Source organism: Muntiacus reevesi, chromosome 22, assembly GCF_963930625.1.
Source record: "Muntiacus reevesi chromosome 22, mMunRee1.1, whole genome shotgun sequence".
Taxonomy (NCBI): domain Eukaryota; kingdom Metazoa; phylum Chordata; class Mammalia; order Artiodactyla; family Cervidae; genus Muntiacus; species Muntiacus reevesi.
In genome coordinates, this window is record NC_089270.1 from 1606597 (window position 1) to 1628306 (window position 21710).

General features: G+C 57.0%; 1 protein-coding gene across 6 annotated transcripts in view; it reads left to right on the plus strand.

The window, feature by feature from the left end:
* Positions 1 to 21710, plus strand: part of LOC136152956 (protein FAM193A-like) — a 200687-nt gene that overhangs the window by 171362 nt on the left and 7615 nt on the right. For all 6 annotated transcript variants that reach the window (XM_065914528.1, XM_065914527.1, XM_065914530.1 and 3 more), the window contains 7 exons: positions 6975 to 7173; positions 8080 to 8352; positions 9625 to 9904; positions 10482 to 10665; positions 11715 to 11945; positions 13758 to 14604; positions 21242 to 21323. In XM_065914528.1, the coding sequence (XP_065770600.1) occupies positions 6975 to 7173; positions 8080 to 8352; positions 9625 to 9904; positions 10482 to 10665; positions 11715 to 11945; positions 13758 to 14604; positions 21242 to 21323 (2096 nt within the window). The remainder of the gene's footprint in view (positions 1 to 6974; positions 7174 to 8079; positions 8353 to 9624; positions 9905 to 10481; positions 10666 to 11714; positions 11946 to 13757; positions 14605 to 21241; positions 21324 to 21710) is intronic.

The following is a 21710-nucleotide window of genomic DNA, read 5'->3' on the forward strand; positions in this document are numbered from 1 at the left end:
GCTGCAGCGGGGCGCCGCTGCGGTGGGAGGGCGCGGTCGTCCTCAGCCCCGTCAGGGCAGGCCTCTCAGCGAGATGGCTCCCCCACGCAGGCGGGGGCAGCCCGAGTGTGGGCATGCCTGCTGAGGCTCTTCTGACCGGCTTCTGTTCCTGTGTCATCAGGGCTTTTAGGAATTTCTGCTCTGGTTAGTTGTTGCCTTTAAGACTATGTCACTCTAGTTGTAATTCTTTTAATTCATACTTTTGCCATTGTGGGTAAATAGTACCTAAAACCCTTGGAATGGTTACTGTTAAAATTTTATTTTCTTGAAATTAGAAAGACTTAAAGACTATTTCCATTTTCAGAAGTCTTCATTACCACTGATATGTTTATAATTTGTATGTTGAGTAATGTTACTTAAAAATTAAAAGTAGTTTGCAGAAGGTAAATACAGTGACGAAATACTGAAGAAAAAAATTAAAACTAAGTGACAGGGAATCTAGTTTCCAAATATTTGGGAGTTCTCTAGCTATCTTTCTGTTACTGATTTCTACTTCAATTCCTCTCTGGTCTGAGAGCGAACACTGTACTCCTAGTCTTTCAAGTTCGCTTTGTGGCCCAGGGTGTGGTCTGTCTTGGCAGATGCTCTGTGTTCCTTAAGACGGATGGTAATCTGCTGTTTTGTGTGCAGCGAGCAGCGGCCGGTTGGCGGGGCTGAGTCCAGGTGTGTCCTTACTGGCCCCCGCTGCCCCTGTGCCTTGCCGATGAGGACGGTGGAGGTCCGCAGCTCGCAGTGGATCTGCCTGCTCTCCTGCAGACCTGGCAGGCTCCGCCTCACGTAGTTTGATGCTCTTCTGTTAGATGCTTGTGTGTCTGGGATGCTCATGTGTCCCGGAGGGTCGGCCCTTTAATCACTAGGCAGTGGCCTGCTCTACCCCTGGTGTCACTCCGCGCTCTGAGGTCTGGCCTGTCTGCAGGCAGAGGCGCCGCCGCCCTCGCGGACTGCTCCCTGGGGTAACTTCCCTCTGCTGCTCGCAGCAGGTGTCTTGTCGACAGGCATCCTTGGATCTTGGGGCTTTGGGGGCTGGAGGAAGCTTCTTGTTGTTTAGTATATTCTGATAATCTCTGCATTTCCATTGGTGTGTTTATTCCATACAATTTGTTTTTTTTATGTGTTTAGATGAATGCCCATGTTTGTAACTGTTTTCTATTTGTTGCCCAGAGGCTTCTTTTTCTGCGTTCTCTACTTTGACTTGAACATTTTCTGATTCGTTTTGTTTCCTCTTGGCGTATCAGTTACACTCTGTCCCCGTTCTAGCAGTTGCATCAGGAGGTACTTTCTGACGAAGCTGGGCCGCTCCAGCACCACCGTCCACTCTGCGTGCGCCTGCACTGCTTGTGACAGGCGGACCCACCTCCTCCCTCAGGTGCCCTGTGACGCTGCGGCCGTCGTTTCCATTCATCCAGTGTTAATCCCCTGGGACACTGCTACCATTATTGCTGCAAAGGGTTTCTTTTTTTAGATTAATTAACAGTGAGAAAAGAGATTTTGTTTTACTTGTGTTTATTCCTTTCCCATTGCTCTCTCTTTATGTAGATCCAAGCTTCTGACCTATATTGTGTTCCTTCTTCCTGAAGAAAACCTTCTAACGTTTCTTGCAGGGCAGCTCTGCTGGAGATGCGCTCCCTCAGTGCTTGTCTGTCTGAGGAAGTCTTTATTTCTCCTTCACTTTTGAAGGATAATTTCGCGGGATACAGAATTCTAGGTTGGTGGTTTTTCTCTTTTTTCCTTTGAACACTTAAAACATGCTTAACCCCACTCTCTCCCTGCTTGCGCAGTTTAGGTGGGATGTCTTCTGTGACTGTGTCCCTTCCTCTGTAGGACAGGGCTTTCTTCCCCTCAGCCTGCCCCCAGGCTGCTTACAGGATTCTGTCTTTGGTTTCCTGCAGCTGGAATGGGATGAGCCCGGGTGGGGTCTCCTGGGGGTCTTGCTGATGCCCTCTGAGCCTCCTGGCCTGCTCTGGTGTCAGTTGTGAGTTGGGACTTCCTTGGCCATCGCTCCTCCAGGTCTCCTTCCTGCCTGCTCTGCTCCTCCAGATTCCAGCCCCCATGTGGAACATCTTTTTTGAGAAGGCCCCAAATTCTTGGACATTCTGTTATTTTTTCTTTTGTCATTGTTGGTGCTGTTTTTTGGAGGATTTTGTTTGTTTGCATTCTTATTTCTCTTCGTGTCTCAGTTTGGAAAGCTTCTCTTGCACCTGGAGGCTCACTGATTCCCGTCTTGGCTGTGTTCAGTCTGCCGAGTCTAGGTTTTTCTCTCCGCGTTTTTTATTTCTAGCATTTCTTTTTTATTCTTTATTACAGTCTCTCTGCTCACGTTACTAATTAGTTTTTGCATGCTGACTGCATTTCCTGTCAGAACCCAGAGCACACGAGAAGTTCCAGGTTGCCTGTCTGCCTCATGGTTCTTCCTGTCCACTGCTCTGCTGTCTTCCAGAACCTCTGACCAGACCTCCTCATCCTGCTCTTCGTACCCGTGGTCCCTCCCAGCCTGATCCTCTTCTATTCTGGGAACTTCTTTTTGGATCACTCTTCCAGTTTGATGGTTCTCTAGTTGTGTCTAACCTACTCAAGTTTGAGTTTTTAATCCTACTTGTAATTCTTATTTCTAAGCTTTATTTTCAAATGTTAGAAACTTTTTATAGTCTCTTGTTCCTCGATCACCTTTTCTTTCATTTTTCCTTTCTGTGAGCATTTCACACATAGTTACCCTGTGTTTGGATGAAGCTGTGAGGCTCTAACCTTTTTTTTAATCGTGAGGTCATGTTTGCTCAGTAGACCCTGAATAGGGGTGCTTCCTCGAGAGGGGATTCCGCTTGCTGGCGTGAAGGTACTGCTGGCATGCTGACCCCCGGACCCCCCAGCTCCCCTTGTCTCTGGACCTCCTCCCGTCGGACCCTGAGGCCATCCCCTCATCTCTGTGACTGTGGTGCACACGCCCCCAGGGTGGCCGTCCCTTCCTACACCTCCACTGGGTCCTGTTTTTCTTGCCGTGATCTAACCAGCTCCTTGTGAACGGCTTCCCTTGCTTTCTCTGTAGCTCAGCACCTGGTTACAGAGGTGTCCTGTGCCGCTTATCTGGGATGTGGAGTGACATGTCTCCCCTGATGGACAAAACCCGAGGAGAGTGGGGAGGACCCTGCACCTGAGAGAGAAGCGCCCACGTTGCCGGCGCCGGCTCCTCCCTGCCGCTGGCCCGGGCCATGCTCGAGGCGCCCAGCTTTAAGTGCTGTGTCCTTCCCGTCTGGAAACCGTGTCAAGAAGCCGTTGCCCCCTCAGGACAGGGCCGGAGCGCAGGTGGAGCGCTCTCTCGGGCTCTCCGCAGGGGCACGGGGTGTTCTGGGAAGGGTCGGTGAGCTCAGTGCCCTGAGGGAGCTGGTGACACGCCTCACACACGGCTGTGGGCGTGCACACCCCTCACCCCTCACTGGGCTACGTGTGTGCAGCCTCTGCGGACGTGGCTCACAGAGTTACACGTGGAACAAGTGTGAGTTCAGTTGGAGTTGGAGGAAGGAAAAGGCTGTGTGGGGAAGAGGGACATACATTGATTTCCATTTGCAGGTCATGGCGTGACTTGTGACCTGTGTTCATTTCAGAGTTCGGTCCTTCTGAGCTGAGAAATAGCAAAAGGAAGGCAGTGCCTTTGCCTCCTCCCCTCTGCCAGGAGCACTGAGGATCCTTTGAGGAGAAGCCCAGTGAGGAGCGCCTCTCACCGCTGCTCTCTGGGTGCTCGCCGGCCCTTCCGTTCGGGCGCTGGGTATTGGTGGCAGGTGCCGCCCGTGTGGGGCTCCGTCCGCTGCTCCCCGGGCTCTGCGCTCCAGGCAGGACAGGCTGGGTCTCACGACTGCTGCGTAAATTCAGAAGTGTGCTTGGCTGAAGTCAGCAGTTAGTGTGTCTGGACTTCCAGTTAGAGCAGAATTGTGCTTTCCTGTGAATCAGTTTTGTCTCAAAGTAAAGAACATGTCAGAACTTCTATGAATTGAAGTCATATGGATTTGTATAAAGATTGAAATCAGTGTTGTAATTTAATAGCGTTATCCACATGTGCTTAATATGGAAGTATGGCCCCCAAATGGTCTAGGTGACAGGTGCCTCTTCTTTTCCTGAAGAAAGCCCTTAGCTCTGGAGGTTGGCAGGCCTCTTGTGCAGACGCCTTCACCCAGGTGCAGCTTGTTTGTTGCAGACCTCTGCTCCCCTTGGTGTCCACCCTGGACCTACTGTTTTGCACGGGGGGTCTTCTGAACCAGACAGACAGCGTCACTAGCTCGCGTCTCCAGTGTAACAGCGCCGTGGCCACAGGCCTTACTCCACTCAGCATTTGCTGAGCACCAGGCGGTGCCAGGCCCTGTGCTGCCTGCCAGGTAAAGGAAAACAGGACTCCCAGCCCTTGCTTTCAAAGATCTCGTCGTCTAAAGAGAAGACAAAACCCTGATCAAATGTGAAAACTCGGAACGCTGTGACGTACTTTGATAGAAATTGTAGATGCAGTGCAAACAGATGGCCCTGAGGGGAGACCCCTGCCCCGGAGCCTGTGGGTGGGCCTGCAGAGAGGTGACACAGGACAGAGCACTGATGGCTGAGCAGAAACCGGAGAGACGTGTGTGGTGTGGTCCAGGCCGTCAGCCAGACGCTCTCGGGGAGAAGTCGGCAGCGCTCGCTCTCCCCGGGCTCTCAAGGGGCTTGCGAGCGCGCAATGTGTGTCTGCGTCTTGAGCCAGTCGGCCTGACCGCAGGGACTCCCACCTGCCGGCGGGCTCTGCCGCGTCCCGAGGCCTAGGACTGAGACCTCCCATTTGATCGTGACTCGTCGTCCATCCCTGCTCAGCGGAGCGGCTCGCAGCTGTCCCTTCTCCGTGGAGACTGACACCTGTTGAGAGTCTCCTTGTCCTTGCCCTTTGCCCCTGAGACTTCCACGGCAGTCAGCTGGTCAGGCTCCCGCTGCGGTGCTGGGTGTCCAGTCTGCCGTTTCCTCCCGCTGTCAAGTCCCGAGTCTGCTCCAGCCTCACCCTCCACCTTCGTCTACCTGAGCCCGTTGAGGGTCGGTGGTGTGCTAAGCTGCTCAGCTGTCCGAGCAGAAGGACCCCACCCCCACCCCTGGCCCCGTGGGAGGGCAGCAGCACCTTGGGCTGGGGGTGGGGTTGCTGGCTTGTGTCTAGGAAGACCCCCCTTAGCACTCAGGAAATGCTTCCTTTGGGCCAGGCGACTGTACTCGATGTGTACTGTCTGGTTTAATTCTTACCACGTCCCCTGTAGGTAGGTGTTTCCAAATTACAGATGAGAAAACTAAAGCACAAAAAGACTGAGTAATTTGCCTGCGGTCACACAGCTAGCAGAGGGCGAGCCAGCCCGTGAACCCCTTAGACCGTGCAGCCCAGAGGCTGGGACAGGTCGGGACTTGGGTCCAGCTCCGTCCTTGCCGCGGCCACAGACCCTCCCCTCTTCCCTACCCCGCCAGCGCTCCACACCCCCGTCCATACTAACCGCTCCCCATGTCATCCTTGTACCCGGCTCCTCCCCCAGAGTGCCGCAGACCCACTTCTGCACTCAGCTGACCAGACCATCTCACCTTGCTGCCTAGAACCTTCTGCACCCCCCAGCCCCCCAGGATAGAAGGCACACAGGCATGTCTCCGTGGACTCCCAGCCTGCTGGGTTGACTCCCTTGTGTCTGGACGCCAGCCGGCCCTGTGCTCTGGCCCATCCCTTCCCCCCTCTGCCCAGTCCAGTCCCTGGGGTTCTGCTCCTGGGGGTCCTCCCCAGCCCCCACCCCAACCCTCCCGGGGCCGAGCGCGCTCATGGCTCAGGTCCGTGTCCCCAGGGGTGTTCCCGTGCACACCTGGGCTAGGGGATGGCGTGTGCTGGTGTCAGCGAGTTGCGGGGGCGGCAGGGCCAGGCTCCAGGTGTAACCCTCGGACACCTTCTGTAACTCGAGGCGAGGGAGGTGCGCCACCAGTAGGCTGGACATGAGTCTTGATTCCGACAGTGGTGAGCGCTGACAGGGAGAATCCTGGGCTCATGGACTTGTTGGGGCGGGCCACCGCAGCCTGGGCGTGGGGGGTGAGGGGGCAGTGGCGGCCTCTCCAGGGCGCAGCAGCTCGGCTGTGGCGGGAGGATCAGCCAGGCCAGCAGGGTTGTGAGCTGCAGTTCGGACGGCCTTAGGTGGATGCCGTGAACCGCACTGTGGGCCGGGCAGTAGCCTGAAGTCTGGGGGCCAAGGGAAGACTGTGTCCAGAGGCTGGTGAGCAGGACAGGGTCGGCCACACCACGCTCGGGCCTTGGTTCTGCGTCAGGGGGTGGGGAGCCACCGGCCCAGCCTGAGCACAGAGTGACATGCTCACTCTCACGTCCCATGGGCCCGCTCCAGCCGCGCCGAGGGAGGGGTGTCGGGCACGGGTGCGGCTGCAGGCAGGGGGGCAGGACGCCCAGGCCTGCAGGGGGCAGCTGACGGCCAGTCACCGCGGGCACGTTTGGGCAGGGCTCTCCCACTCCCTGGGAGGGCGGGCTCAGCTCAGTGCACGCGGCCCAGGTGTGAGGGAACGGGGCAGAGCTGACCCCCCTATCAGTGGCTCCACGGGGACTTCTGACCGGCGGTTTTTAAACGCCAGGTGAGAGTGAGCCATCGGAGCAGATCTCGTGCAGACGGGCTCGTTTAAAACGCGCCTCGGGAGCGGCACTGGCAGTCCCCCAGCGGTCTGAGTGTGTGCGGTCAGCCCCCTGAGCGCCAGCTGCTTTTCGAGTCTGCGTCCCATGCCACTGCCCCGTCCCGTGCGGCCCCACGTGTGATCATGCGCGCGTTCTGTGAGGTGTGTTCCCCGCATGCCTGTTCACGGCAGGCGTGCCCCCCAGGTTTCAATAATGACTTGTGTGTCTGTAGTTTAAATTCTTAGGTAAACAGAATATTAATTTTGATATGTGATTAGAACATTTTTTTTTGTAGGCTTTACCACCAGCACCTGTTCAGAATCACACAAATAAACATCAGGTATTCAGTGCGTCTCTTCAAGACCATATTTACCCGAGCTGTTTTGGGAGCACTCCAGAGTGGACTAGTTCTAAGTTTATAAGTCTTTGGGGATCAGAAGTGATGAATGATAAGAACTGGAACCCTGGCGCTTTCTTGCCAGATACAATTTCTGGTAAGGAACTCGTTAAACCTTTGTTGGAGTTTACAGAGACCCGAGCTGAGTGGATGCCACCTGTTGCCGCAGCTCCCTAGCAGGTCCCAGGCTGCTCCTTCCCCTTGCTTCCGCCGAGGGCGGCAGGCCCCCGCCCTGTCAGGCTGCTGGTCACTGGCCGAGTCCCACTGTACCAGCAGAGCCGCGCAGGCCCCAGGCTTGGTGGCCGGGAGCCCGCGGCCTCAGACGCTGGGTCCCCCTGCCTGCAGGCTGCAGAGGGTCGGCCTTGGTTCCTGAGCAGAGATGGCCACCAGACCTCGGCCCAGGCAGCAGGGAGCTGTGGCTTGAACGCTGTGACTTCCGTTCCTTCCTGTGCTCCTGCTCTGCCCCTACATGGGCCCTGTCCCCGCTAACAAGCACCTTCCCCTGGCCACCTCCGCTGCTGAGGCGCTGGCGCCTTCCTGGCGGGACAGGGCGCGCGGATGAGGGCTGCCCGTCTGCCTTATCGCTGTTCCGTGTGCGGACGGCCCTGGGGGCCCCACCCCAAGCCCTGCATGTGCTCGAACGGCAAGCTAGACTTGACGTCTGGTCTGTGCTTGAAGAGGGTTTCTAGCTGTGTGACCTTGGGCAAGTTACTTAGCCTCTCTGGCCTCAGTTTCTTTGTCTTTAGGTTGGGAATAACAGTGCTGAGCTCAGAAAGTAGCTTTAAGACCCTGAATGACTTTTGGAAAGCACCTAGCACAGGGATTGGCACATAGTAGGCGCTCAGTCAGTTTTTCTTAGATACAAGCTAGCTGACTAGCGTCATCGCCGTGGACTCCTGACCCTAGCAGCCCCAGGGTTTGTAGTTTAGGCAGTAGCTGCCCTTTAGGTTTGAGCTAATCCTGTGTCTTTTGGAAGCCTTAATTTTCCCATTCTTCTCTGAAGGGAGTGACATATTAGGGCCAACACTCTCAGAAGCAAGACCTGAAGCTCTTCCGCCACCATCTAGCAGTGAAACGGCTGCAGTTTCTGATAGTAAAGAGAAAAAGAGTGCTGCAAAAAAGAAATGTTTGTACAATTTCCAAGACGCTTTCATGGAAGCAAACAAAGTGGTGATGGCCACGTCATCGGCCACGTCCTCTGTGTCCTGCACGGCCACCACGGTGCAGTCGAGCAGCAGCCAGTTCCGCGTGTCGTCCAAGAGGCCGCCTTCCCTAGGTAAGGCCCGCCTGCTCGCCGGGGCCCTGCTGCCCAGGGGCCCCGGGGCTGGGGCTTGCTCAGCGCCTCGGTGACTGCCTCCCCCTCGGCGTGCCCAAAGGCATCAGTGTGACGGACAGCTACAGGTGCCGGGGGGCGTGTCCTCTGCTGTGCCACCCTGCGTCCCACCTTGCCTCTCTTCACGTCATGTTCTGTGAGGGGAGGAGGGCATTGCTTTCAGAACACGGAGAGGGATCTTCTGTCCCTTAAAGCAGGAGCCTCGTGCAGAGTGAGCCGACAGGGTGCCAGCCTGCCCGAGGTGTAGCCCGGCCGCTGTGCGGGCCCTCGTGCGGAGGTGCTGTCACCGCCGCTCTGATCTGAGCCCAGGGCAGAGGGCGCTCGAAGGTGATGTCAGAGGCGCATGGGAGCAGGACCACAGAGGCCTCGTGAGCCAGTGAGGGCTGCGTGAGCATCGAGAGGAGGAAAGGCGTGGCTGGCAGCACGCAGCCAGCATTGAGGGTCCTTCGGGGTCCTCAGGAGAGGGAGCTGGGGGTGGGGGGCTCTCTGGGTCACACCTCACTGCTGCCTCGGATGCACGACCCATAGTGCAGAGGCCGCTCTGCGCCCAGGTAGGCAGCGCCACAGGTTTCAGACGCGGGTCTCTGTTCGGAGACCGCAGCAGGCCTGCCGTTTGGGCGCAGGGCCCACGGGTTGGCCCCAGCGGCTCCTGCACGCGGACCGAGGGAGCCGGGCCGCCGGGAGCAGGCGCCTTCAGTGCTCCGGTGGGGTCAGTGGGAGGACCCCAGGCCACCGTCATAGGACTCGTGCCCCAGCATTTCTCTGAGTCAGAATTGTGGACAGCTGGCCTCAGCTCGGGAGAGGTCAATGTTGTGTCAGGAAGAAAGAGTTTAAAAGACACTGGGCTGGGGGAAAAGCCCCCAGAGGCTGTGGGCGAGGCGACAGTCTGGGTGGGCCGTGCCTGAGACGACCCCCCCCGGGGCGCTGTGTCTGCAGCCGGGCTGGCCTGCCCGCTTCACAGCATAGACGCGTATTCTCAGGAGCCCAGGCCATGCGCCCAGGGGCAAGCAGCTGCCGCCCCCACCTTAAGCCACCAGGTAAGTGTGTGTGGGGGAGAAAGTAAATGTAGCAAAACAGTGGCGAATCTCAAATGCAGGTGAAGGGCAGGTTTTCTATGGAGTTGAACATTTTCGGACCAAAAGTTAGTTTTCAAAAAACAAAAAGCTGGAAGTTAGAGACAGGCCGCAGTCAGTGACTCCAGCATCTCTGACGCAGGTGACGTCTTTCACGGCATCAACAAGGAAGATCACCGGCACGGGGTGCCGGCCGCCCCGAGGAGCAGCCCCACAGGCCTGGCCCCTCTGCCTGCCCTCGCCCCCGCCGCCCTCTCGCCAGCCTCCGCGCCTCACCTGGCCAACATCGCAGCTGTGTCCTTCCCCAAGACAGCCGCCTCCCCCGGCTTCGTGGAGTCGCTCAAGAGCTTCTGTCCTGCTCCCGTGGCCCCCCCGCCCCCCACCACCGATGGCTCTGTCAGCGCACCCCCCAGCGTCTGCAGGTGAGCCTGACCTGGTGGGGAGGCTGGGGTGTGGTGCTCCCTGACCCCCCGGAACGCAAGAGCAAGCGCCTGGGTGTTTTGGAGTGGTATTTGGTACATGTTAGGCTTCCCAGGTGGAACTAGTGGTAACGAACCTGTCTGCCAGTGCAGGAGACCTGGGTTTGATCCGTGTGTCAGGAAGGTCCCCTGGAGGAGGACATGGCAACCCACTCCAGTAGTCTGGCCTGGAGAATCCCATGGACAGAGGAGCCGGGTGGGCTGCAGTCCATGGGGTCAGGAAGAGTCAGACACGACCAAGTGACTTAGCACGCATGCAGGAACAGAGAACTGTACAAGATGCTCGATAGGTTTTAATGAAAGACAGTTTTCGTTCCCTTTGAACTTGCCGCCACTCCCCACGCACACCTCCCGGATGAAGCGGGGTGGGGGAAGGGACGTGTGTGGCCCTGATGAGCCCCTCTGGGTGTGACCCCTCACGCTGTGCCGCCTGCGTGGGCCCCTGGCCGGGCAGGCCCGCACCTTGCCGGCGCCCCTGCGGGTCAGGCTGCTTGCTGACAGGCCCTGCGCGGTTTTGCAGCGACCCTGACTGCGAAGGGCATCGCTGCGAGAACGGCGTGTACGACCCGCAGCAGGAGGACGGGGACGAGAGCGCGGACGAGGACAGCTGCTCCGAGCACAGCTCCAGCACCTCCACCTCCACCAACCAGAGGGAGGGCAAGTACTGCGACTGCTGCTACTGCGAGTTCTTCGGGCACGGCGGGGTGAGTACCTGCGTCTGCTCCTCTGGGCCGCCTCGGGGGCCGCCGTGCGGGAGCGCGCTGCTGGGCGGCGGGTGCTTGCGGACTGCACGCTTCAGTAAGAGTGGTGAAATCCACAAAGTGCTCTGCAAGAACAGTACCCCAGGTTGAATCCAGGGTATGGTTATATCGTGTGTAAAGCTTTATTTGCAGCATAGTTGTTATTAAAATCAGGATGCTGTCTAATAAAATAGCAGTTCTACTTCTAGGTTGTACTTGTCCTACAGAAATAATGAAAAATACTTGCCCAGAGTTGGTTGTTTTTGCATTTGATTGTGGTGTTTAGAATAGTAGATGAAGTCAGACCTGCTGACACCCAGGCGTGGGCGCTGTTGAGTGTGTGCACATGGACGGCAGCCCTGCGGGGCCGTGTGTCACACTCGTGCTGGGCTCGACGGCACGGCCCAGCGGGACAGTCCACGCTGTGCGGTGTCCCAGGACAGCCGCTCCGCCCTCAGGAGCAGGTGTCAGCCGCGCTGCCTGGGCGGGCCGTGGAGGAGCAGAGGACAGGAGGTGTCTGCTGTCTTCTCCAGTTCTGTCTGCGTTTCCTGAATACATGCACTTGTCTTTAGTAGTCGGTGAGAAACCTTCTCACCCCTGGAAAGGGAACCTGCGAGCGGGTGCGGAGAGAGACGGTAAACCTGTTTATTGCCGTGAAAAGGTAGTGAAGCTCCATTGTATTAAAAGTGGATCAGGTAGTATGAATAATTGTTTATTTTTTAGTTTGAAAATAACCATTTGTGTGCATAATTGTACGTCCTCTGCCAGATTTTCTCTGCCAGATTTTCCCTGGATGTATGGAGCTCGACAGGTCAATGCCAGGATACTACCTTTGGGTAATGGGTGATGAAAGGCTTCTCTTCTTCTTGCCATTTGTTTCTTTTATTTGTTTTTCCTGACATACAAGGGGTACTTGAGTAATAAGAAAAAATTCTATTTAAATGCTGTGGTCTGGAATCTGTCATATTCGCAGTCATTAAAACTTGAGTTAGTCGTGTTTTCATTTGTCGTAGCCTCCAGCCGCACCCACAAGTAGAAATTATGCAGAAATGAGGGAAAAGCTCCGTTTACGGCTGACCAAGAGGAAGGAAGAGCAGCCCAAGAAGGCGGACCAGCTCTCGGAACGGGAGAGTGTGGTCGACCATCGCAGGGTGGAGGATCTGCTGCAGTTTATAAACAGCTCGGAGACCAAGCCCGTGAGCAGTACGCGGGCCGCCAAGCGCGCGCGGCACAAGCAGAGGAAGGTAATCGGGGCCCCGGTGGCCTCGGCCAGCCCGAACGGGGCCCATGCGTCCCTTCCGAGCCGTGACTCTCAGACCAGCCCCCGGGTCCTTGTGCTGCCTGCTTGGCGATAGCAGGCCCGCCCTCTGTCTGTTGAAGGCGCGTCTTCCCCAGGAAAGCCGAGGCAGGAGCCCTCGGTTGCCGAGGGCAGGGGGCGCTGTGGGCTTGTGGAGCCAGCGGGCAAGGCGTCTCTTTGCTCCGAGCTGGCGCTCCAGTGCTGTGCATGAGAGCAGCGGCCAGCCCTCTGGCTGCCCCGCCTGCCCGCTTCTCTCGAGGACCCTCCCAGTGCCCGGCTCCCCGAGCGCCTCAGCAGGCAGGCGGGCTGTGCTCACGGGGGGCTCGTCAGGCCGCAGGCCGACCGTGGGGTGATGAGGGGGCCTGCCCGCCCCGGCTGGGCCGCTTGTGCGGTGCTGCCCCCAGTGTCGCTCACGGCGACTCTGGGGTGGTCGTCGTTGTGGGGTGTGGGTTCGCTGCTGGCGGCGCACCTCCTGGTCCCGAGACGGGTCCCAGTTGACCCCAGGTCTGAAGAGGGGCTTGGAGGGACCAGCCTGTTCCTGCCACACACCTGGTGTGGGGAGCGTGTGCTCCACCCGGTGGCGCTGCAGCGTGGGGTCACAGGGGTCCACTTCCCACTGGGTTCCCCGAAGCCTCGGCTTGGGCAGGTGCTTTCTGGGCTGTCCCCCCGCCCCTGTCCTCTGTGCTCTGTCCTTGCGGCAGCCTGACTCCAGATGCGGCTGCAGGCCCTCCAGGCTCGGCACAGGCCGCCCCGGCGCCCACTCACCTGTGTGCTCTCCGCCCAGCACCTTGCTTTTCAGGGTGACCGGGGTCAGGCGCGCTGTGGCTGCTGCGCTGCGGGGGGTGCGCGGGTCCCCGGGGGGCCACTTGGGGGTGGTGTTGGTGCCGCCTCCAGAACGCCGCCTCCCTGACAGAGGGAGCAAGGGTTTTGAACGAACTTTACTTGAGATTTTTTGAAAATCTGTCACTGAATTTTCAGCCTAATTTTATATTTAAGTTTTGTGGAAAGACAGGTTGTCTCTTATCAGTATTGCCTTCTGAAATACTGTGAGGCATGTTGAACTTTGGAGGGACCTTTGCATTTTCCCAGCACAGGCCTCACTGGAGCCCGCGATGGAGAAGCTGTTCTCTGTTCTCTTACTGGGTGTTTGTTTGCTAGACAGGGATCTTTTCCACTTATGCTCTTGGAGTGTGTGTCACTGGTAACATGCAGTCTTCACCTGAGATGAAAATTAGTTTCCTGCCAGTTGGACAGCAGAAATAAACATTGTCTGTCTGTCACGTCATGTTGAATATTTTAGAAAGTCATTAGCCCTATCACGCTAGTGAGCACAAGTTGGAAATCTTACCTGCTAGGGTGGGAAAAAGGAATTTCTAGTTCCTTAGCACACTTTTTCTTGTCTGTCCTTGTGACCCCGTGAGTGCGTCAGCAGGGGCTTCACTGGGTGGGCTTGGCAGCACCTGCGAGGCGCCCGCTCAGCCCTGTGCTGGCAGCTGCGTCCTCCACCCGCTCCCGGACGCTGGGCCCGTGGGGGCAGGAGCACACAGCCGCCCTGACCTCGGCCTCTGCTCCCCACCCCCGACCCCCCGGCAGCTCAGGCTGTGGGGGGCTTGCTTGTTCACCATCACCCCTGCATTGACATGGGTTGCTCTGAGGTTTTGGTCTGTTCCAGCCCCTTTCAGAGTTACCGTCTCACCCGCGGCTCACTTTCTCAGGCGCCCCGCTTCTCTGTCTCACGTTGCCTTTCCTTCCGTCGCAGCTGGAGGAGAAGGCACGGCTGGAGGCCGAGGCGCGGGCCCGGGGCCACCTGCACCTGCGCGAGGAGCCGCGGCGGCGGGCCGAGGACGCGCGGCTGACGGAGGGGCTGCAGCGGCTGCAGGAGCTCCAGACGCTGCGGGCCGTGAAGAAGAAGAAAAAGGACCGGCCCGGGAAGGACTGCCCCAAGTTGGACATGCTTGCTGGCAGCTTCCAGACGGCCGCAGAGTCGGCGCCCGGCACCGAGACCATCCACAACGGCTTGCTGGAGCCGACCGAAGACCCCGAGACCTCATCCCCCTGCCCCTCCAGACATGCGGACCATGCGGGCCCGGGGCCGGAGGCCGACCCCTCCAGACACGGGGACCCTGCTGAGCCCATGGATGCCAGGGAAGCCAAGCGGCTCCTGCCCAAGGGGGTCAGCGGGGAGCAGCAGGAGCCTCTGTCCTTCCTGCTGGACATGGTGCATCACCACAAAGCGGGCGCCGGCCCTCAGAAGCCGCGGCCGGGCAGCAAGGCCGCCGGCGAGCCCACCCGGAAGCCCGCGGAGCCCCCCCGGGCCCCAGAAGGCCTGGCCCGGCCCCGACCGCAGCCTGAGCCCAAGGCCAGAGTGCTGGACCTCCCGCCCCTGGTGGACCCCCGGAGGGAGGAGAGGAAGGCCAACAGCAACAACAACAACAGAAAGCTGAGCCACGTTCGCGAGGAGAAGCCGGGCCCGGGCCCCGCGGAGGCCCCTGTGCCCGGCGAGCCCCTGCAGAGCAGCAAGCCAGCGCCCGCGGAGTCCCCGCAGCCCAAGGGCCGGAGCAGGAAGAGCAAGAAGAAGAAAGGGGAGCGTGCCAGCAGCTCCATCGGTGAGTGCAGGGGCGTCTCCCCAGCACAGGGCCATGTGGGCACCGCTGCCACGTCTGGTTGTCGTGAGGCAGCCTCCGGACCCCCCGACCGCGGGAAGAGCGCAAGGACCCCGTGCACACCCCAGTCAGCGGTCACACTGGCTCCGTCCTCCTGGCCTCCGGACTGTGTTTCTGAACCAGAGCAGAGTTGTTTTGCCCTTTGCCCTTTAGATGCTCCTGTGTGTGTTTCCTCCAGAGAGGGCGCTCTCTCCAGACCACGGGACGGTTGTTAGAGGCGAGGGATCGACGCCGCCCAGGCTGTTCTCTGCCTCGGAGACCGGAGCCGCGTTCCTGTTTCTCTGTCCTGTGATGTCCTTTAAGGGAAAAGCTCGTTTCTCCTGACGCGGGGCCCTCCCCGGGGCCCCCTGTCAGTTCCTCCCTTTCTCACAACCTCGTGTTTCTAAAGAGTGCGGCCCATCCACATTGAGAATGAATGCCTTCTTAGAATCCTTTCGCTTGGGTGCCGTTTCCTCACAGGCAGGCTCAGGTTGTGCGTTGTTGGCAGCGGCTCTGTATCCGCGGGCACCGCGCGGTCAGAATCACACCCTGCCCGCCTGGCAGAGACCCTGGTGCTCCCTGGCCGCTGGGTGGGGAGTGTCTCCTCCATGAGGACCACGCCTCCCGGCCTTTGCTCAGGCCAGTGTCTCGGGCAGACAAGCCCCGTGTGCTGCATCCGACGCTTGCCCGCTAGTGTGAGCATCCGTGGCCAGCAGCCCTCGCTCGCCAGACAGGTCGTTCTGGTGCTGTTTCCAGATGGCGCTGTTTCTGTCTTCCTTCTGCATTTCTCACGCGGTGTCCTGCAGGAGGGGCCGTGTTCTGTGGGCAGTGTGGCAGGAGTCTTCGCCCGGTGCTGTCGGTGGCACCCCTTTACCTGCACTGTCTATTTCAATGCCCCAGACTCAGCCCGGGGGCCCCTGGCGGAGGACCCCCTGCGCCCGTCGCACCGTGGGCACCCGTGCGCCCTGCTCAGTCAGATGTGCGGCTCAGCGTCCTCTCTTCCCGCTCTGAGACCCGCCCCGGGGGCTGCGGGGGTGTTGCTGGCAGGACTGAGGCGGGAGCGTGTGCGCGGCCGCCCGCACTGGCGCTGCACCCCGCCGCCCCCTGCTCTGGGCCCGGGGCTCCATGCGGGCTGGGCTCAGAGCTGCCGCACGGTCCACGGGCCCAGGTGGGGCGGCGCCGCTGAGGAGCGCCGGCTCTGGGCGCCATCCAGGCGCGGGGGGCGCGTGCCCACCCTCTCGGGAGCGTCCTGACGTCAGGCTCCAGACCCGGCCCGTCCGGTAGGGGCTGTCACTTGCCTTTTCTCGGACTGCAGCGAGCCCTGTTTTTAAGGGCTGTTTCACATCTTTTCGTGAATTTCCCGCCTGTGTCTTTTCTCACCTTGCAGTTGGCGTGCGGTCCCCCCGTCCTTGTGTGAGAGGCCTGTGTGAGGGGGCTGCCGTCTGCGGCCACGGTGCCTGCTGCAGGCACTGCTCAGGGCTCAGTGGACGCTGGCTCGCCGTGTGCGCTGCTTCTGGCCTCGCGCAGGCTTCCCCGGGCACCTCCGCGGTCAGCTCACTGCTCTCTTGTGGTCTCGGGACTTGGAACAGTTACTCTGAGGTGGCGGAGGAGTGCCCCGTGTTGCTGGTGGTAGATGGTTTCGCTTTTGTCGCTGATCTCCCAGATAGGTGTATTTGGGGTTTATTCTCGAGTGTCATGTGAGGCATGAATCCAGTTTCCTCCTCAGGCGGGTGTGCCCACACCAGCTCCTGCAAAGCTCCTCTCCAGGGGCCCAGGGCGCTGCGGTGGGCTGTGCGGGGCCGTGTCCTTGGGCCTGTCTGGGATTCCTCCTCTTCCCCGGCTGTCTGCCCAGCCTGGGTGGGCCGGGTGAGCTGCTGCAGCGGCTCCTCTCCCCTCAGAGTCTTTTTCAGTGTTTTCTTGGCTGTTCTTTCGGGTTTGTATTCCCATAGGAACTTCAGTGTAAATGTGCCTAACTCCCTTTAAAAAGAAAAAACCTTGTTGGTGTCTCTATTGGTACTGTGTTAAATTTATAAATTAATTTAGGGAGAATTGATTTGTATGATGTTGTTTGTCCTTGCCAAGAACAGGGGGAGTTTTTCCATGTGTTTAAATCCACTTTCTCTCTTTTTGGAACGTTTTAAGTTTTCTCTAGTAGGTTTTTCACATTTCTTGTTAAGCTTCTTCCTGAGTATTTACTCTTCCTTGCTTTTAACCTTAATGCGATGCCTTCTGCCATCGTACATTCTGACTCTGGACAGTCCGGCGCAGCAGCCAGGCTTGTGTCACCCCTGAGCACTGAGACGGTCCCAGTGCGAGGTGAGAGGATTCTGAGGGTAAAAACATACACCAGTACAACCTAATATGAAAAAAAGTAGAATACCTCAATATAATTTTCTACACTGGTTACATACTGAAATGATCTCTCGGCTATGTTTAGCTAAGTATATATTCCCAAAGCTAGTTTTCCCTGTTTCTCTTTACTTTTCGACGTGGCCCCTGGAAGCCCTCGCGTAGTGTCCATGGCCCGAGCTGTTTCTGGTGGACGGCGCCCCCCGCCTGGTCTCTGCGTTTATGTGTGAAAAACGCCGCTTTCTGCGCCGTAGCTTTCCGTCTTCCACCCCAGTGAGTTCCTGCAGTCTTGTTGAGTCTCTCGGGTTTTCTGTCGTCCGTTTGCAAATAGAGAAAGCTTTACTCTACTTTTCCAGTTCTTAAGCCTCATTTTCTCTTACTTAATTGCATCATTCGTAATCTTAATGGAAACATCTGATGTTTCTATATTAAGATTTTGGCTTTAAGGTTCATGTATTTTATCACATTAAGAAAATATCCAATGTCCTACTTTTTAAAAATACTTCATCAAGAGTGAGCTGATTTTTGTCAGGTTTTCTAGCATCTGTGTAGATTAAACATTTTTCTTCTTAGACCTGTTGCACTTCATGATGATTAGGAAGGTTTTGTTTTTCATTTTCAGTATTCTTGAGAAATTCGCCCTCCACTGGGACTGTTCAGGCTTTAATGATTTGATAGGAATCTCCCGTGCGGCCCCCCTGGGCTTGGCACCTTTTTTGTGGACTAGTTTCCTGAGAACATTCTCTCTGTCCTCTGTGGTAATCGGTTTGTTAAGGTATTTCTGTCTTTTATGAGGTTAATTTTTGTAAAGTATGTTTCTGTGGTAAATGATCGGTTCAGCTAGTCTTCCAGCGTAGTCACAGAGACGTCTGCAGAGCGCATGCCTTTCTCTTGGTTTTGTTTTCAGCTGTGCTGGGTCTGTGCTGTGGCATGCGGGCTGAGTTTCCCCAAGGCACGTGGGATGTTAGTTCCCCGACCAGGACTTGGACCTGCATCCACTGCATTGGAAGATGGCTTCTTCACCAGTGGACCACCATGGACGTCCCCAAAGCACCTTCTTAAAAACTTTCTTTCAGTGGTGGTTTTCCTCTCATCATTTCCTATTTTGTACGTTTGTGCGTCCTTTTTCCCTATTCTGTTTGACTCTGTTAAATTTAATAGTTTATCTGTATAATTTTTTTAAAGGCTCTTGATTTAGTAATTAGGTACATTTTTATTCTTTCCTCTGCTGCATTAGTTTCCATTTTTATCTTTTTTTCCTGTGCTTTTTTTTGTTAACACTTCATTGTTCTTTACAACTTTTTTACTTGGTAATTGAGTTCATTTCTTTTCTTCTTTCAATTTTATTGATCAGAGTAACATTTTGAATTTTTCTCTGAAAATCTTTTCTCTGAACTTTCCCTTTAAGTATATCTCATAATATCTGATAATGTTTCCACTTGGTTTCTTTTTTAGAAATTCAGTAATTTCCATGTAGTTTTTTTCTCTCTTTCACCCAGTAGTTTAATAGGTAGGTTTTAGATTTCCAGATGGGAAAACCTCTCATAGTAATAATTTCTAGGTTTTGAACTCTGTGATTTGAGAGTGTTGTTTATAATTATTTCTACTTTTAATTACTGGTAATTTTAAATTACTGGTATTATGTTTGTGACTAGTTTTTGCAATTGCTTTGTGTGCATTTGAGATAAAAGTATATTTTCTCTGCTTTCATGGTATAAAACTATATGTAAATACATGTTTATATCCATGATATATTTTTGAATTATGTTTATTTTTGAGTCTTCCATACTTTCCTTGGCTTTTGTCCTCTTAACCCATATTCTGTAATTTATTACTGAGGTTTTTATTTTTCGTGTAGTTTTGTTTTACAAAGGTGGTTTCTGTGTTACTTGGTGCACATTCCCAATGATTTCTTACCGAATTGTGGCTTTTATTATGAAAGCTCTCCTTTTTGCTGTGCTTCTTGCTCTCGGCCTGACTTCTGTTTGCCTACTGGGCACCTTTGTCATGCTTCGTTTCTGGCCTTTCTGAGCTGCGTGGTTTTAGGTCCTTCCCTTGTACACAGCTTAGACAGCCGAGTCTGCTGTGTGAGCCTTGCTGACAGTCTTACCTGTCGCAGGTGAGTCCGCCCCTTTCCGTGACATCACTGTGTGATGATTAGACCTGTTTCCTGTTTGTGTTCTCCTTCCGGGTGACGTGTTCGCTTTGCTGCTTTTTCCCCTAAATGTCGCTGTTTCGGAACACCTGTGGCTCTGTGCCCCCACCCCCGCCCCTCCGGGCCCCTCCCTGCTCCTGGTGGGACCCTGGTCCTGCTCACTGCTGGGGGGCAGCCGCACGCTGAGCCCCTTCTCTCCGCTCCCCACTTCGCCATCCTTCTCGTGCCATTTTTCAGCAGCTCTGTTGTCAGAGCGCTTGGTGCTCGTAGGTCTGCACGTGAGTGCGTGCAGCGGGTGCCCGCCTCCTGCAGAGATCCTGGGCGCATGTCCTCCCATCGGGGCCGGGGTGAGTGCCCCGCGATCCGGAGAAGCAAGCAGTTTCTGTGGTCTGGACAGTGAGCAGCCAGTCAGGCTTGGAGTGAGTCCTCGGTCAGCTTTCTCTCCACTCTGGTTAATACAGCTTATTTGTGCAAAAAGTGTCTCTCTAATACTGAATCTGGCTATAGTTCCATCCTATTTTTTTCCTTATGCCATGATTTTTGACCCTGGTTATCAGTTCTAATCAGAAAAGAGTATCAGAAATCACTTTATAGTGGCAGCGTCCCCAGCAGACGTGCCTCCTGTTGTGTTTGCTTTTGTGGTTGAAGCTGCTCTTCTAGAACTATCATATTTATGGAACGGCTTGCAGTTGGGCCTTCTGAGACGTTGTTTTCATGACTCGTGTAAACCCTCCTGGCCCACTGCGCCTCTCCTGGCGTGTCAGTGTCCCCGAGCAGGTGGGCCCGGCAGTGCTGCTGGGAGGTATGCACGGGAGGCCTGAAGAGCGGGCGCGGCTCGGGGAGGGGCGCGATGTGCAGGCGGGAGGGCGGGCTGGGGGGCGCAGCACGAGGCAGCCGCAGCCGTGACGGCGCACAGGCTTCCCTGGATGTCGACAGGGAGCGCGCCCAGCCTGCTGACCGGGGGCCGTGAGCGTGAGGAGCGCGAGTGGAGGGGCGCGGCTGTGCCCGAGTGGGGCGGCTGCACGGAGGAGGTGGCCCCGTGCACGTGCGGCCCGGCGGGGGTGGGGTGGGTGGTGCTGTTGGTGTCCAGCTGTGGCTGAAGCCAGGGGGACGGGGCTTCCGGGAAGGACCCGGGCAGCGAGCTCTGGGCCGGGGGCTGTGGTCCTGCCGGTCCTGGGGGCAGCATTGCTGTGGCGGGTGGGTGTGACGGCCCCCGCCTGCCGCCGGGACCCTTCAGAACCGTGGGCAGCTGCTGTGCAGCTAAGCCGCGGCTCCGCTACTGTAACTCCGTTACGGGGTACAGTCTGTCACTCTCCTGTGCAAATGCCCAGTGAGAGGAGGAAAGTCTCTATGGAAGGTGCCAAAAAGTTGTCCCATGCCAAGGTGGGGACAGAGTGGAGGGTGGCCTTTAACAGAGCAGCAGCGGTGGTCTGCACGCTCCTGGGTGGAGCCTGGGGGTGCGCGGGCACCTCTGCCCCCCACCCCGCCCCCCGCAGTGCGCAGGTGTGCACGGATCAAGCCTCCGGCACCTGAGCTCAGGCAGGACGCGCACCGCGCGTATAAGGTATAAAGTAAAAGCAGAGGAGAGAGTTACGGCCCCCAGAGGTGCCGGGGCTGCCTGCTGTAACCTGTCTCCAAAGAGGGCCCCTCACTGCAGACTGAAGGACAGCCTTGCTCTTCGGTCGGGACAGCCGCAAGGCCGACGATGAAGTCTCTGGAGGGTGCTCGAATGAACCGGAGGCCCGGGAGAGCCGGGCTCCTCCAGAGGCTGGGTCCAGGGCGCAGACGTGCAGCGTGTCTGTGGCGGCCCTGCCCTGCCCCTCCAGCGGGGGCCTCTCCAGGGCTCTCCCCCTGGCTGCAGCCCCTGCGCCGCCTCTGCCGGGCCTTCAGTCCACATGAGTCGGCTCATCCCACTGTGTGGTGTTCCCAGGCGCCCGAGCGATACCCGCCCACCTCTGGCCCTGTGCAAAATCTCATCCTGGAAAAGGTGGTTAGTTTGTGAAGTGGCTGAAGTAAAACCAGATTACTTTGTTCTGTTCTGTTCTGGTAAGATGGCCTGCTGTTTAGTTGACTTACCTTTTTTCTTTCACTTTGCAGATGACGTTTTTCTGCCTAAAGATATCGACCTAGACAGTGTGGATATGGATGAGACTGAGAGGGAAGTGGAATATTTCAAAAGGTAAATGTTAGGCCTGGTGTCTGAAGAAGCAGTGGTTCCGTGGTGCTGTGCATGCCCCTCCCAGAGCACTGCGTTAGCCTTGGGCAGAGGTCGTGTCAGCGGGCCCCGCAGCCTGGCCACTCTGCCGTGTCCTAGCTTGTGGAGGGCTTCTGTGCGCGTCCCACCCACACCCCGTGCCCCGCACTAGCCGCCTTGCCCCCGCAGCCCCCGCTGCCTTCCCCGGGTGTGTGAGGCTGCGCTTGCGGCATCACGGTGCCTCTCACAGTGGTCCTCGCCTGCAGCGCCCCCGGGGGCCGAGGGCCACGTCTCTGTTCTCACCGCTCTTCCCACTGACCTTTATCTGTGCTGGCACTGGAACAGGGATAGGGCCTGCTCTTAAGGTGTAAA